This window comes from Corticium candelabrum, chromosome 1 (assembly GCF_963422355.1).
Source record: "Corticium candelabrum chromosome 1, ooCorCand1.1, whole genome shotgun sequence".
NCBI classification, from domain to species: domain Eukaryota; kingdom Metazoa; phylum Porifera; class Homoscleromorpha; order Homosclerophorida; family Plakinidae; genus Corticium; species Corticium candelabrum.
The window spans coordinates 991,296-1,008,561 of NC_085085.1; the positions used below are offsets into that span (position 1 = coordinate 991,296).

At 41.7% G+C, this 17,266-nt stretch overlaps 2 protein-coding genes across 2 annotated transcripts in view; one reads left to right on the forward strand and one right to left on the reverse strand.

The window, feature by feature from the left end:
• The window catches only part of LOC134185112 (dynactin subunit 1-like), a 20,320-nt gene extending 3,093 nt beyond the window's left edge, over positions 1-17,227 (reverse strand). Inside the window, exons 1-22 of the mRNA XM_062653237.1 lie at positions 17,001-17,227; positions 14,184-14,402; positions 12,014-12,409; positions 11,859-11,955; positions 11,431-11,509; positions 10,645-10,768; positions 10,550-10,585; positions 10,001-10,105; positions 9,502-9,922; positions 8,411-8,496; positions 7,374-7,498; positions 6,502-6,616; positions 6,387-6,440; positions 4,618-4,749; positions 4,484-4,558; positions 4,369-4,425; positions 3,654-3,859; positions 3,166-3,259; positions 2,863-3,063; positions 932-1,002; positions 534-795; positions 47-277 (exon numbers count right to left, since the gene is read on the reverse strand). Of these exons, the coding sequence (XP_062509221.1) occupies positions 47-277; positions 534-795; positions 932-1,002; positions 2,863-3,063; positions 3,166-3,259; positions 3,654-3,859; positions 4,369-4,425; positions 4,484-4,558; positions 4,618-4,749; positions 6,387-6,440; positions 6,502-6,616; positions 7,374-7,498; positions 8,411-8,496; positions 9,502-9,922; positions 10,001-10,105; positions 10,550-10,585; positions 10,645-10,768; positions 11,431-11,509; positions 11,859-11,955; positions 12,014-12,409; positions 14,184-14,402; positions 17,001-17,219 (3,405 nt within the window). The 5' untranslated portion in view covers positions 17,220-17,227. The remainder of the gene's footprint in view (positions 1-46; positions 278-533; positions 796-931; positions 1,003-2,862; positions 3,064-3,165; positions 3,260-3,653; positions 3,860-4,368; positions 4,426-4,483; positions 4,559-4,617; positions 4,750-6,386; positions 6,441-6,501; positions 6,617-7,373; positions 7,499-8,410; positions 8,497-9,501; positions 9,923-10,000; positions 10,106-10,549; positions 10,586-10,644; positions 10,769-11,430; positions 11,510-11,858; positions 11,956-12,013; positions 12,410-14,183; positions 14,403-17,000) is intronic.
• LOC134187888 (collagen triple helix repeat-containing protein 1-like) lies at positions 15,714-16,973 on the forward strand. The gene is made up of 3 exons (XM_062656395.1): positions 15,714-15,883; positions 15,946-16,293; positions 16,361-16,973. Exons 1-3 carry the CDS (start codon positions 15,794-15,796, stop codon positions 16,718-16,720), a joined length of 798 nt encoding a protein of 265 aa, XP_062512379.1. The 5' UTR covers positions 15,714-15,793; the 3' UTR covers positions 16,721-16,973.
• Positions 17,228-17,266: the final 39 nt, after the last annotated feature.

Genomic DNA, 17,266 nt, shown 5'->3' on the forward strand with positions numbered 1-17,266 from the left:
AAATCAAATCAGTCATAAAGGAGCAACCACACAATTTCAATCTTACCTTCAAGAGCTCGTCAGTTCGTTTGGTCAGCGTTTGCAAATCCTCCGTCTTCTCTGTTGGTTTCTCTGTTGGTTTGGTGGCGATTTCTCTGCTTTCTGTCTTCAGCTGATGAGGCTGCTTCTGTGGCAATTGAATGGGAGGAAGTCTGGCTAGTCTTCGTCTCATGTCTTCGCCTCGTAGACGAGCGTTCTCGGTTCGTACTACACTGAGAGTACGACGTAGAGACTCCACCTAAAACAGCAGTGTTATATAGTAGGTGCAGACGATGAGTGATGTTATTGCCAGTCACAGTACAACACAACTTAAATGTGTGTGTGTGTGTGTGTGTGTGTGTGTGTGTGTGTGTGTGTGTGTGTGTGTGTGTGCGCGTGCGTGCATGCGTGCGTGTGTGTACTCCTCTCTCTCTGTCTCTGTCTCTGTCTCTCTCTCTCTCTCTCTCTCTCTCACACACACACACACACACACACACACACACTATTAGACCAACCTGTGCAATCGTGGTGGCCGAATCTTTTATAACAACTTGAACTTGACTCATCACGGCTCCAGCAGTTGTCCCCGCATCTCCTTCCACCCGTGAACTTCCCCCGGCCAACTGTCCAGTCAAGAACGATCCCTTACCGTGCCGCGTCATTTCGGCCATCATGTTCTTCTTCGACAACGCCTCGTGACGTTTCTTCCAGTCTCTTTTCTCAACTTCGAGAGCATCAATGTCTTGCTGCAGAGTGTCCATCGTTACCTCAAATTCTCTACACAAGACAATCAATCAAGCTCAAACAAAACAAACATGTAACCATTCATGACATCCAATCTGGTTAATATCAATGAAAATAAACACCCCATAGGTGCTGAATCTTGGCATGCTTGTTTACAAGGTAAACTCACTTTTCTTTCTTTGTTACAAGCTCCTTTTCTTCGGCAAGTTGTTTGAGCAGATCGTCGGCTCGCTGATCAGACTAGCCAGAACAGCATGTAGATTAGTCGAATGTATTTCATTATTTATTATATGACGAACGGTTTGTTTTATCTGTCGGTCAATTGACACATTAGTCGATTACCTGCCAGTCTAGCATCTGGGAGAACACCCAACTGCCTTCAAGCTGTCGACTGTTGATTGTATTTGACTTGATCTAACCATTTCTTGTCTGTCTGTCTGTCTGTCTGTATGTATGTATGTATGTATGTATGTCCATCCATTAGGTCTGAATTGATAAACAGAGTAATAGATCTGATGTAGATTTTCTACTTTTGAAGATTTGCTTGCTGTGTCTTTTAAAGTTTAAAATCAATAAAACAATCTGGCTGTCTGTCTGTCCTTTTGTCTGTCCATCTACATGTATAAAAACATTTTGAGAAAATGATGGATATGTAGCAATGGGTATGTACATATTCATGCTCATCTCCTACATCACAATCAAGTACTGTAAGTGTCACACATGACTGTCGCAAGCAATTAATTTAGGTAATAAAGATAGGAGATAAGCATGAATAAGTACATATCCATCCCTACATACCCATCATTTTCTCAAAATGTTTTCTACTTGTTTCATTCATTTCTTAGTTACGTAGATGAAATGGTTTTTGTCTCGCTCCAATCTGTGTTGCTACTGTGAGTACATGTGTGTTGGGTGAAGATAGAAATGACGGGTGCAGCTTGACGCAACAATATTGATTGCATCAATAAACAACTCCCACACATCTTTACACTAAAAAATTAGACGCTCATGGAGACAGCACCCCGTTGAACATAGTCATACATTTCAACGTTCAACTACATGCAACTGTAAACACACTGTGGAAGTGGCAGCTAAGGTCCCAAACTGTAGTTTCCACCAGCTAAGAAATAGGTATATAATTACTACACACGTGACCGGACACATGGCGTTGTGGAAGCGCCACTTAGAATTGCTTATCAGCAGTTGATTGATCTGGGTAGACTTTGCACAGTTCTAGCTGTTGGGTCAGTGCAATTCCTCGGACAAGATCGAATCAATTGGTATGACTCTTGTCGCTGTAGCTGCTTCGAGTGAGGCACTAGCCTGACTGACAAAAGTGGGTCAGAATGTGAAGAATAAATCGCATTTTTACTTGCCGATATACGACTTCTGAGACATCTAGTGTCAGCGTTAGTAGTCTAGCTACCATTCGGAACATTTACAGTTGAGCGTTACGTGGCTCTGAGATTTCTTACTGAGTTATAAGAAATCTGGATAGCACGTGTTTGGATACTTCTGTATGGGTGGCCATTTTAAAATCGTCGCATCCCTACATAGAGAGTGGGTAGCACTCTCTGATTTATCTATCTGTCTGTCTGTCTGTCTATATGTCTGTCTGTCTGTCTGTCTGCCTGTCCATCTGTCCATCTGTTTGTCTGTCTGTCTGTCTGTCTGTCTGTATGTATGTCCATCTATCTATCTGTCTGTCTGTCCATCTGTCTGTCTGCCCGTTTGTCTGTCTGTCTGTCTGTCTGTCTGTCTGCCCATTTGTCTGTCTGTCTGTCTGTCTGCCTGTCTGTCCATCTATTTGTCTGTCTGTCTGTCTATATGTCTGTCTGTCTGTCTGTATGTATGTATGTCCATCTGTCTATCTGTCCATCTGTCTGTCTGCCCATTTGTCTGTCTGTCTGTTTATCTGTTTGTCTGTCCATCTACCCATCTATCTGTCTGTCCATCCGTTTGTCAATATGTCTGTCTGTCCATCTGTCTGTCTGTCTGTCTGTCATTCAATATCCAATCCTCTGCCTCTCAACCTGCTCCGCTACCTGCATGTTTGTCCACTTCATCGCTCTAAAAAACTATCAACCAGCTGCTACTCACCTCTTTGAAAGAATGCGCCAATTTCTGTTCCAAAACGGATATCTTCACTCCGTACTCACTCAGTTCGTTTGCCTTCATCTTCAGTGCTCGTTTCAACTCCATAATATCGTCGTCTTTCTGCTGCATTTTCGCTCCCAGACCCTCGATGTCACACAGTTTTCCTCTCATGACAGCCGCCCTCACTGCATATGGAGGCTCAGGCTATAACACAAAGAGCATTACGGCTATAGACGACAAGTTCAGTAAGACTGAAATATCATGATTTTGTAACACACAGACAATGATATCAACTGATTGACTCACAGTCTGTTCTCTTGTCTTTTCGACGTCGAAGTCTCCGTCTTGTATCGATGTTGCAAGTTTAACGAGTACGCTGTTAATGCCCTCACACAAAACCCTAAATAGCACAAATTGTTACTTAAACTAAACCAGACAGATAAACAGACAGACAGACAGATAGACAAGCAGACGGATGGGAAGACCAACGAACAGACAGAGAAACAGAGAGAGAGACAGACAGACAGACAAACAGACAGACAGACAAGCAAGCAGGCAGACACACAGACAGACAATGAACAATCAAGCCTCAAAGCGAAACCATCCAAACAAGCAAGCAGACAAACAGAAAGGCACAACAATCATTAGAAGAGTCACAAACAACATTCTCTTGTGTCTTCAAACAGCAAACAACAGCAACAACAAACAAGAAAGCAACCACCAAGTAGACAACCCAACAGAAATGAAACATATTGACAAACTGATGGGCTCATTACAAGACAAAATTGTCCTACTTCACATTCTCTGCGGGATTCTCTGCATCTGGCAGACCAAACACCATTGCTGCTGCACGCTTTGCCATTTCGCTGAGTTGTGGACCGGTGAGAGCTTCCTGTTCTGAAAGCAAAACCATCTGCTGTGATGCTTGAGTCTGGATCTCACACATGACACGAACGAGTTTTTCAACATCGGCTGTGATGCCAGACAAAGACGAGACTACCTGAAGTGCAACAGTTATGAGATACACACGTGTGTGCGCACACACAGTGACACACGCGTGCGCGTGCACACGCACACACACACACACACACACACACACACACACACACACACACACACACAAGCTGTCAAACAGATACACAAATAAGCAGATAAATGGGGTAACACCAGGTGGGTTAGCAGACAAATCAGTCAATGGCATAACCACGGGCATTCGCAGACGAAACAGAAAGACAGTCACCAAACAGACACACAAGTAGACACACCAACAAGACACAAACAGATAAGCACACAAACAGACAAAAACACAAATGGACGAACAAACAAACAGATAAACACACAGACAAACACATACAGACAAACACATACAGACAAACACACAAACAGACACACAAACCAACAAATCAACAAACAGACAAACGGACAAACACACAAACAGACAAACACGCAATGGACAAACACACAAAAACACAAACGGACAAACACCACGACACTCAAATCCCATCTAACATCTTTGCTGTACTGGAGTCCTTTCTCCTTATCTCCCTGTGGCACACGCCGCCGCACCTAACACAAAAAATTCAAAAATGCAAAATTGCCTCAGTACAGTCTGCCGCATACAAACCCTCTTGCAGTACGTCTGCATGTCAGACAAATGTGTTGCCCACTCTTTGAGTAAAACGCTGAAACTAGATGATGCCTAAGGCAACAGCAGTTAGAACGCTTTGACTTGGATGTCAGTCGTGTGTTGTAGCTTACAGGAGCGATGGGTTTCAGCTGGCGTATGAGAGATTTGGCTGAGTTAACGCCAGTTGATACCACAGAGATGTAATCGAGAAAGACGTCAGAGTAAGACAACGATTGACCCTCAAGATGCATATCAACAACGTTCTATATGCAACAGAAGTCGGTTACAAACTGTGGTGATGTGTGTGTGTGTGTGTGTGTGTGTGTGTGTGTGTGTGTGTGTGTGTGTGTGTGTGTGTGTGTGTGTGTGTGTGTGTGTGTGTGTGTGACATCAGCCACTGGGTCCTGGCAAGACTTCGGGTGCTCACACTACAGTTGGCTTCACAAGTTGGTGCTCCTGCGAGTGCCTGGCCCGGCTCCAGGAGTTTGCTAGCGCAGGCCCAGAGTTCCCTGAGTAGCACACAGGGTCCTGCTTAACAGCTGGTGTGTGTGACCTCTGAGAGGTAGCTCCTGGTGTTTAGGTTAGGTTAGGTTAGGTTATGTGTGTGTGTGTGTGTGTGTGTGTGTGTGTGTGTGTGTGTGTGTGTGTGTGTGTGTGTGTGTGTGTGTGTGTGTGTGTGTGTGTGTGTGTGTGTGTGTGTGTGTGTGTGTGTGTGTGTGTGTGTGTGTCCAACTGTCCATCCAGACACACAGATGTTTGTAAAACATGCATCCTAAAGTCCGTTCCTGAATAGGAGAATACGTGGGGAAAAACCGTATCTCCTGAAGCGGACGTCCTAGCGAGTTGATTCCAACATCTTTGGAAAGCTCACAAGGAGGCGGTTCCAGATCAGTTAATGAATACTGTGATTGGTTCTTTATTACGACAGAATTTGTAACTTCCTGTAGGACACACACTTGGCCCTGCCCTGCTCCTTCATTTACACCAGGTGTCAGATAACTTCAAAGTCACCGCTATAACGTCCACTACTTGAAAGCTGACGCGGACCTACTTTGAATTATGGATTGATAAGTAAACAGCTGTAGCTAGCAAGCTTATGTAGTTGAAGCATTGACTGAACTTTTGAACGTAAGTTCATAGCAAAACGTGTCTATACTGGAACCATTTAAGTAATTAACTACGCCCATCTCAGCTCTTCAATTCTTTATCTATTAACCGCAGTTCCCACGTATTCTCCTATTCAGGAACGGACTTTAGTGCGTCATAGTTGTGATAAAACTCTGATAAGGCCACACCAAAAAATTCATGTTTCAGGTCAGCAGTGTACAGATATTTTGGTCGGTCATAACTTTTTCACATTTAGTTTTTCTACGTGAAGCATGTTAAATGACTAATTGCTACCAGTAAAATGTGCCATAGTAAAACTACAGCGAGTTCCAAGACAGAAAGACTGTGATGTCTGCAACAACAGAGTCAGATTAGAGTTCACTTCCAGGGCTGACGCACAACAGCTGGCTTGCAAGTGCAGTTAACACACACCGGGAAGGACAACTTCGTACTTTTCTGGCTAAGTGCTGCATCTGGACTACCGCAATGACAACAAACCAGAGGCAGTTGTAGACAAATGTAGTAAGCGAGACAGTTCAAACCCTGCCAGCATTCCATGCAAGTTGCTTGCCCTGCCTGTGCCATAGTTTAGCTTACACTCTACAACCTGGAGATTACAGAGGTTCCTGGATATAGTCTGGTAAGCACGAACGGGACGCAGCACATGAAAACATCATTGTTTGGGGTTTTAAAAGACTTGTAGCGTATATTCCAAATTCCTGTGACTATGTTTTAGTCGGTCACTTATTGGTATTCTATACTCAAGATATCTTTAACAAAGGTTACATCCTACTTTGAAATATCCAATTGCCTTCTCAACAGGAGCCATAGCAAAGCTGTCATCAACCTGTGATGCACCACAATACAAAGTTGGCTGATGAATACGACATCTCATTGTAGTATATTACCTGATCCTTTCTCAACATGTCAACAACAACGTTGACTGCCTTCTCGTGAGCAGTGAAGTCGGACAACATATTCCCTATTGTTTCGTACACTTCTACATCACAACGCTGCAATACTCTGTTGAAATTAAAATCCAGTTTTATTACACTATGATCAAACAAACAGACAGACAGACAGACAGACTGACAGACACACAGGCCGACAGACAGTGTATAAGGTTGTTGGTGCAGAAAAGTCAACTACAAAAGGACAGACAGACAGACAGACAGACAAACAAACAACAGACAGACGAACAAACAGACAGACAGACAGATAATTTATTCTCATACAGATTCTACTTGTACGTATGCTAGGATTTTGAAATACAAATCAGTCCTTGCAAACAACAAAGTCATTAACTAATGGACTTGGCCTGACAGACACAAATAGACAGACAGACAGACAGACAGACAGACAGACAAATGCACAAACAGACAGACAGACACACAAACACAAAACAAATACACAAACATACACAAAACAAAAAGACAAACATACAAACAGACAGACACATATATGGACAAACAAACATACATACAGACAAATACACAAACAACCATCCATACACATACACAATCAGACATACAAACAAATCAACAGACATGCAGACAAACACAGACAACAACCAGACAACCAACTGACAAATACACAAACACAGATAAGCAAACAGACAAAATAACCAACCAAACAAACAAACAGACAGACACGTGCACAAATATACAGACAGACAAACAGACAAACAGTCGAACTGCCAGAAAAACATACACAATGCTCAAAACTGTCAAACGAAATCACCAACAAAAGGGCAGAAACAATTATTATTATCAATTCATGCCTGTCTATTCTGTTAAGATGTTGCTGTAGTGTGACCATCGACTGGACAAGGGAAACAGCAAATGAAAGGCGATCAGCGTCATCCTTCAGAGGTTCATCGCTGTGAGCTAAGTCTCCCATCTGAAACTAAACGAACACACCCAAGCTCACATGCAGCAATGAACAAGTCTGCTACAGCATTGTCACTCGATAGAATTCACATCAAACTGTACACACAACTTTACTGTCTCTTTGTCTGAGCGTCTCCCTGTTTGTCTGTCTATCTGTCTGTCTGTCTGTCTGTCTCTCTGTTTGTCTTCCTCCCTGTTTATCTGCCTCTCCACCTGTCTATAAACGTTTCAAGTAGCCCTCTCTCCCTTTGTCACAACTTCTGGAGAGTGAGCGCACGTGTGGCATGTGGCGTACAGTACATGCTTAGCCAGTATGTTTAGGAGTAGTGGGTATGCTGAAAGCGTAGTGGTGTGCTACACCTTAGCATGCCTGGCTACAACCCTGGATGTACCATGAACACACAGCATACCCACAGCTTCGTGAGTCAGGAACAACAGAAAAACGCAGCAATCATGTTACATATACAGTACAACCCCGATTATTCTGACTTCTTCAGCAGAAGCCAAATTGTCCAGATAAATGAAATGATGGTGTGCCGTGGTGACTTCCTTGATGCTCAGTCATACATTGACAGTCAGGTACATAATGAACAAATATTTAATTAATTAATATACAGCAATATTAGGTCAACAATGACTCAACAAGTTTACACATTAATGATTAGATGTAAATCTCTATGAGTCCAATTTTGGAGTCAGTTCACAGGTTTCCATGTTGGAAAGATGTCACATTAAAAACACGTGATTTGTGGGTGGAAATAAATTTGTCTGGAATATCGAAATGTCCGAATAATCAGGGTTGTACTGTACGATGCCATTCTGCTCACTTATATCTTTAATTTTCTCGAGGAACAGGTAAAGAACAACTAGTTTCATACATTACCCCACAATCTGCTCATTTTCTCATGCAGGTTGTTGGCTGCCTTACCCTTTGTCTGATTTCCTTGGCTATCAGGTCTGTCTTGAAGAGAAGACGTCTGATGAGAAGAACAGCTTGAATTCCATCGTAATCACCTAGACGCAGAGAACAATATCAAAACAAAATGTCACACGTAACAACATTGTAAACACTACAGTTCTAGAAACATCTCAAATTGTACTGTATAAAAGAGAGGAATTCTCCTAATGTTGTGGTACCGTCTTGATGAGACATACCTCTCAATATATCAAACTATTGTATTGGAGGAATGCATTGCTGTCACCAGACTATTGTAGTAGAGGGATGCATCTCCCCTAGACTATTGTATTAGAGGGATGCATCTCACAATACACTAGACTATTATATTGGAGGGATGCATCTCACAATACATTAGACTATTGTATTGGAGGTATGCATCTCACAATACACTAGATTATTGTATTCGTCCGTAATAACGCCCTGGGCGTATAGAAAAGAAACACTTTTTTCTGGGCATATGCTAGGGCATGGGCATCATTTTGGTCCCAGGCGTATACGTGGTCGCAAAATGCTGTCGTTTGGCCAGTCATCATCTAAATACTTGAAGACAGAAATACCATAAATGCTTGCAATTATCCATTTGCAAGATCAAAGGCACTGGTATCCCTACAGCATCAGCATACACGCAGAAACTAAACACTATACATACATGATCGGCCTGAAGCCCGTCCAGCATCAGGGTCGGTAACTGCAACGAAGACATGAGTCTAGCGGTAAGCACTTTAACTCACCAATGACACCAGCTCATCAAATGCACACAGACGGAGACAAATGTTCTGCGGACCCCATTTTGTTTTGTCTGCGCATGCCTATCTGGGCTTATACTTGGGCAAGGGCGTATAGTTGGGCATGGGCTGAAAGTTCTGACCTGTCGCACATGGGCATATATACGGGCATGGGCATTATTTCGGTATGGGCATTATTACAGGCAAATACGGTATTGTATTGGAGGAATGCATCTCACAATACACTAGACTATTGGAGAGATGCATCTCACACTAGACTATTGTATTGGAGGGATGCATCTCACAATACACTAGACAACTGTACAAAGTACTCACCTCCAGCCTGATAGAAAAAGTCTGGAATAAACATCTTGATAAGATGGATATGATCCACTCCCTGCTGCACATCCAATTTCCTCAACTCCATCTCAACGCTCTTCGCGTGCGCCTTCGCTTCTGTCGACTTCAGCTGCATGTTAAGAGTAAGAACCGCCTGTGATTGACTCTCCATCTCTTGTGGTTCACTCCGAGTCTCACTGCTCTTCTGCAGATTCATAATTGTGGCTTGCAAGTCTCTTACTAGATCTCGAAATTGAGATATCGTATGTTGGTAGTCTGCATTCGTTTCGTGTGCGGCATCAACTTTGTGATAAGCCTCTCGCGTTCGAACATTGGCCATGTCAACTTCTTCACGAAGCTCCAGCTCTATCTCAGTGTGATGCTCCTCCATTTCCTCATACATTTCTCTTAAAGCTTCCTACACAACACAAAACAGCAGAATACAGCAGACACACTAGAAGCTGTACCAAATTTAACTGTTTGCTACGAAACTTACGAGATCAACGATGCTCTCTGATTTGTCCTTTACTTCCTCTTCGAGCTCCAGATTGCGATCGGTCAATTTCTCTACCATCTCTTCTGCACCTAGAGCTGCATCCACCTAAAGCAATGAGAAATATCTTACTTGATGTTAATTAACGTCATTACATAAATTGTTATTTATTTCTTAATAAGCAAACAAAGAGAACAACACAGGCGAACAAACATGAGTAACTGACAGAGACACACAAATATAAATCAATCAATAAATCAATCAATAAATAATAAAATAAATAAATAAATAAATAAATAAATAAATAAATGAATAATAAATAATAATATAAATCAATAACCAAATCAATCAATAAATAAATAAATAAATAAATAAATAAATAAATAAGAAAATATATAAATAATAAATAAATAAAAAGATAAATGAGCAGATAAACAGACAAGTAAACAAACATTCTCACAAATAAACCATAAACATTTCATTCAATATGACAACGCAACACAGCAAAGTCAAAACAATACACCACACATTCAGTATTGTTTCGTAACTTGCCTGATCTTTTAACTCATCAATTGTCTGCTCTGCTTCCTAATATGTGAGGCACAAATCAACAATTTTCTTGATGTCATATGACTGTGTATGTTCACCTCGTTGTCTTGCTTTAGCTTCTCGTTTTGTGTGGTGAGCTGCTTCACTGTTGCTGTTTGTTGATCAAGAGCTTTCTGGACCGTCTGGTGCTCCACTTTCTCCTGATTGGACAGATCACGCAGCCTGTACAGCGAAAGCGCTCAACCAACACAGACACAAACAACCAAACAACACAGACAAACAAACAGCACAGACAAACAAACAAACAATGCAGAGACAAACAAATTAACAACACAGAGGCAAACAAACAAATACAGTAACAAACAAACAAACAAACAACACAAAGTCAACAAACAAACAAACAAACAACAAAGACAACAAACAAACAACACAGAAACAAACAAACAACAGAGAAAACAAACAAACAACACAGGCAAACAAACAAACAATGCAGAGACAAACAAACAAGGCAGAAAAACAAAAAAACACAAAAACAGACAAACAACACAGAGACAAACAAATAAACAACACAAAGACAACCAACCAACAAACCAACAGAGACAAACAAACAAACAACACAGAGAAACAAAACTACATAGACACAAAGAAATGAACAACACAGAGAGAAACAAACAAACACACAAACAAACACAAACAAACAACAAAGACAAACAAACAAACAACACACAGAGACAAACGAACAAGCAGACAGATAAGCCAACGAACAAGCAGACAGACAAGCAAACAAACAAGCAAGCCGATGGTCAAACAACAGACAAACCAACAAACATACACTGAGACATAAAAACCGATGTAACAAGAAAAAGGATTTTGGTTCGGCTAACCTCACTAGAGCATCCTTCAGTCTGGCATTCTGCTGTTCCAACTGCTTCACTTGGACTGACTCGGTCATGCCCTCCATCCCTTCACAGACAAACAGAAATCATAGAAGATTAAACGACATGAAAGCTGAAATATTGAGAAGACTACAGGCATCAGCTATCACACTTTGGCAAACTTTGACAAGTTTGTATTAGCACTTATACACAACATAATATCATGTCTGTCTACATGTCTGTCCATTCATCGATCTGTTGATTGTATGTCTGTCTATATGTCTGTCCATGCACTGATCTGTTGATTACAGACACAAGCTGCTAACAACTCCGCATTTCATGACTGACCAATCATTGACTTATACGTCAAAATGCAATGAAAACACCAACAACCAAGTTTGACAGTCAGTACTCGATGTCAAGTGTCTAAATCTCACCCGACTTCTCGATCTCTCCTTTCAAAATCTCCAAATCCAACGTCACTTCTTCAACCTTCTCTTTCCACACATCGACCTCCTGCTGTAGACTCTCACACTGCAACACACAAAGTGACATCAACCTCGTCACGCATACAACACCACAAGTCTCTCACTCTCTCTTCTGCCATCTCTTTATCCAACGTTGCCATTTCTACAGCCTCCTGTAGTTCAACCAATTCCTCTTCAATCACTGCTTTTGCTTCTTGAGCTTCTTTCGCGTCCTTCCTTGCTTGCTTCAACTGCTGGTGGAGGTCGGACTGAGATGTTGACCATTTGCTCTTGTAGTCTGACATCTGCTCGTACAGAAGTTTGTATCTCTCTAGTTCCTTGTTTCGTGCTTTCTCCTCCTGTCTTCGAGATTGCACGATCGTCAGCTTCTCTTTGAGATCCTGAACTTGAGCTGCAACTTGTACGGAGTCTGTTGACTTGGATGATGGTAACTGCTCGACAGGGTCCGATGGGAAGACAGGATCGGGTTGAGAAACATGAATAACCGGCTCAACAACAATCTGTACAGCAAGAGAGAATGTGACCATCACGTTGCTACATATCAGTTGATAAGACAAATTACTAACTACAAATTCAATCAGAATACAAGATATACGATGCAATAGTGTCACATTAACATTTGCTAAATACAGAAAGAAAGACCTAATGTTTGCTTGACTGGAGTTTTTGTTGTTGATGTAACTGGACTAAAAAGTTTTGACTGAATGAAGACAGTAGTGAGTCCACATAAGAGTTGAGTTGAGCAACAAAATTGTGGAGCCACAAACTGTGATCCACCAAATCCGGGCTACCGTAGAATTCCGTAAATAAGTCCACTTGAAATAACACCCAGGACTGAAAATACGGTTGTATTCACATGTACTTCACGTTACATTGGTGATAATGCCCATTGGTCCAAGTGTGTGTGTGTGTGTGTGTGTGTGTGTGTGTGTGTGTGTGTGTGTGTGTGTGTGTGTGTGTGTGTGTGTGTGTGTCGTGTGTGTGTGTCGTGTGTGTGTGTGTGTGTGTGTGTGTTGTGTGTGTGTGTGCATGTGTGTGTGTGTGTGTGTGTGTGTGTGTGTGTGTGTGTGTGTGTGTTGTGTGTGTGTGTGTGCGTGTGCGTGTGCGTGTGCGTGTGTGTGTGTGGTGTGTGTGTGTGTGTGTGTGTGTGTGTGTGTGTGTGTGTGTGTGTGTGCGCGCGCACAAGTAATTCACCACAAACTGCACAATTGCATTTGTTTCCTTTGCCAAAAGAAATCATAGAACCGCAGCTGTTTAATTTCCTGACGTCATAAGAAAAAGTAACTGTATGCAAAAATGGTCAGCTAAATTGCTTGAAGCTGTGTGCCTGGATCTAGGTCCCTGGTATAAACCCATGCTCTTGTCCAGTTTTTGAAAGTTACTTGTATTGTATATGCACAGGGGCTGTTTATGGAATTCTACTGTAGTATACTTTGAATAGTCTAGTCATATGACAGTTATGGCTATAACTTGTGCATGTCAACCATAACAGTCTCATGTTGCTGTATAAATCCAGACACCGTCAGCCACATTTGCTAATCCATAATCCTGTAGACTGGTTAATTAACTAAAGAGCACAATCCAAACTATCTAGTGACTCACTGTTACCACACTGCTAAAGTGGATTTTTGGCAGATGCTGAGTACATGCATAACTAAGCAGGTGAAACTGAAATTGTAAACACACACACACACACACACACGTGCGTGCGCGCGCACACACACACACACACACACACACACACACGAGCACGTGTACACACACACACACACACACACACACACACACACACACACACACACACACACACACACACACACCACACACACACACACATGCACACGCGCGTGCACACACACACACACACACACACGAGTTGAATGATTGAAATCGTCTCCAATAACTTGCCAGTGAGCATCTAGTATTTCACCAGGATGCATTACTTCTTGAAATCTCGTAGTCCGACACTTGATGATACGACCCACCAAGTTCAGTAAGAAAACCTACTGCTGTCATGCACAAGACGACATTTGTTACAGCACAAACAATTTTTCAATCTATGTACAACATGCTAGTCAACACGTATGCCCACAGTGTAGTGTCAACGAGATTGCCCTGAGTTGCATTGCATTTGTTTGTTTGTTTGTTTGTTTAAACTTGCATTGCATTGCATTGCATGGCATTGCTTAAGTCACCTACCTAGTGTGAGAACAGGGTGTCAGCATGCGTCACAGAAACCAACAGAATAACAAACATGTATACGATCTCATTTACTTTCGGTTCTGGTACGACTGCAACAGGCTCAGAAACTGCAGATAAACTTTGCCCAGTCTCTTTTTTTGCTATGCCAGCACTGGGAGGTTTGAGACCACTTCGTCCTCCTGATGACTGTGGCTGTCCACTTGAGCGTCTCTTCACAGCAGGAGATGGCGTCTTGGGGGTCAACATTCCAGGAGACTCTGTTTCCTCACCAACCTCATCCAGTACAACAACCTAAAAATAATAAGCATAAGCATGCTCATGTTTGTGAAATCGGAAAGAAATCGACAAGTTGTTAGATTACAAGACTATTACAGCATCCTTCATTATACAATACAATAGTACAATACATCTGCCAACATTGTCAAGTGATGCATCCCTCCAATACAACATGATGCATCCATATAATACAATACAACATGATGCATCCTTCCAATACAACATGATGCATCCATATAATACAATACAACATGATGCATCTCTCTAATACAACATGATGCATCCCTATAATACAACACAATGCATCCCTATAATACAACACCATGCATCCCTCCAATACGACGGTATACACATACATCCCTCCAATACAACATGATGCATCCCTCCAATACAATGATATACACATGCATCCCTCCAATACAACAACATCCCTCCAATACAACACGATGCATCCCTCCAATACCATGGTATACACATGCATCCCTCCAATACAACACGATGCATCCCTCCAATACAACACGATGCATCCCTCCAATACAACACGATGCATCCCTCCAATACAACACGATGCATCCCTCCAATACAACGGTATACACATGCATCCCTCCAATACAACGGTATACACATGCATCCCTCCAATATAAGTCATATCATTATATTGTCATACTATAATAATAAGTTATAGACTCCATATCATTATGTAACATGCTCTATCTTAACTTTGTATATCATCAAACTTACGGCCATTTTCCAACCTTATGAGAATCCTATACATCGTAAGGTCTACTAAACATGCAAAGATGGTGAATAACCTCAGACAAGGAGGCAACACATGTAAGTATATTTCTTGATATTAATATCATTGCTGGACCAAATGGGTTTATTATCTTAATCATCTAATCAATTACTGCAAATTTTTAACTTTCCTTGTCATCATCAATATCAACGTTTTACTGACTTTTTAGTATTGCTACTTTCTCCACTCTGTCATACCAGATACGATTAATTTGTAATATAGTATTGACTTTGTTTGAATATTTAAATGTATTGAGAGATGCATCACTTCAATACAATACCACAAGCATAGTGTCTCTTACATCAGTACATGTACACAAGGTACACAGATAAAGCACAGAAATTGGAACTCGAGACTAAATACAGAAAATGTGGTAGGTTGTGCAAGTCAAGTGATAAAAGCAACAAGAACCCTAGATGAAAGAGTAGCTGTGGGAAAGCATTCGAAACCAGGTTTAGTGGAAAGTCTATTGCAAACATTAGATTACATGGAAATGTTCTATTTCAGACTAGACTGTACCGGCCCCCCAATGTGAGGGTGTGTGAGGAGAAGTATATAAGAGCAAGCTCACCAGCTCACTTCATCAGTATCGAGGATATCGGTCATCATCATGTTTTCATTTTTTGTGACAGTTCTTGTGCTCATTCAAGTCATTGCTACTTCTGGTGGTCAAAGTGTGTCAGATGAGAGAAATCAGCAGGTTATTTATGATGATACATCAAGTAGTTAAAATATATTATTCTGATTTTGTTTATTGAGTAGACATGTGTGCCTGCTGGTGTTCCTGGAGTACCTGGATCTCCTGGAGCTAATGGAGCATCCGGACGAGATGGAATGAAAGGAGAAAAGGGGATGAATGGAGAGAAAGGATTAGTTGGAGATGCTGGTGCACAAGGAATAAAAGGAGAAGAAAGAAAAGGAGAGAAAGGACTAAAGGGAGAAAGAGGACTAGTGGGAGATGTCGGTGATAAAGGTAATGCTGGGAAGATAGGGCCACAAGGTCCACAAGGGATACAAGGAGAAACAGGAAGAAAAGGAGAAGCTATGACACTCAACTGGAAACAGTGTGTGTGGTATAGAAGTGATTGGAAGAACAGCGGTCTGATTCAGGTTATTCCAACTCGATTTGTGATTACAATTATCAACGTGTGACTTGTTTCTGATTTCTTTTCAACAGAACTGTAATTTTAGGAAACGTGACAGCAATTCAGCTCTACATGTTGCATATGCAGGAAATCTCAAGGTTGCATGCTCCAGTGGTGAGTGCTGTTCTCGATGGTATTTTACATTCAACGGTAACGAATGCAGTGGACCTATGACTATTGAGGGAATTGTGTATGGTAGTCCAGCCAAAGAGAATCCTGCCCGTCACAGACAGATTGAGGGATACTGTGAGAACATTCCAGCAGGTCAAATCACAATTGGATTCAACATTGGAAACTGTAACAAATGGAGATCAACACTGTATGATGGCCATACAGGATGGAAATCAGTATCCCGCATTATGATTGCAGAAGTTCCTCCATCACAAAAGTGACTGAATTAGAGAGAAATTAGAACTTGTGTTCAGTATTTTGCAGTACATGTACGTACAGTATGAGGTAGCTGAAGTAGGAACCTGAATAGCGCGCGTGCATGTCTCTTTTTGCCGTATGTGAGTGTATGTATGATTAATTCAACATGCAACTAACAATCGATATCGTCCGTCAGAGCAACGTTAACTCTAGTCTTCTCATTGTAATGTACTAGTAAACATGCATGTTTCTCTTTGCCATTAATCAATCAATACTGCTACAAAGATGTGTATATCATCATACCTGTGATTGCCTCACAAAGATGCCACAGTTGTCATGACAATCAAAGTATCTCTTTCCCTGAACGGTGCCGTCGTTCTTCCCAACCGCTTCATCTAGCACTACACCGATCCATTTTCCGCTCGCAAAAAGAGTCGATCCAACGTATGCAACGACACCAAAAAATCCTTTGTCCTTGACTTGAACGCGATGACCAACTCTGATCAACCGCGACTCCGCCATTTAGTTTTTATACGGGCTTTCAAAAGAATCACTCTTGCAAACCCCGG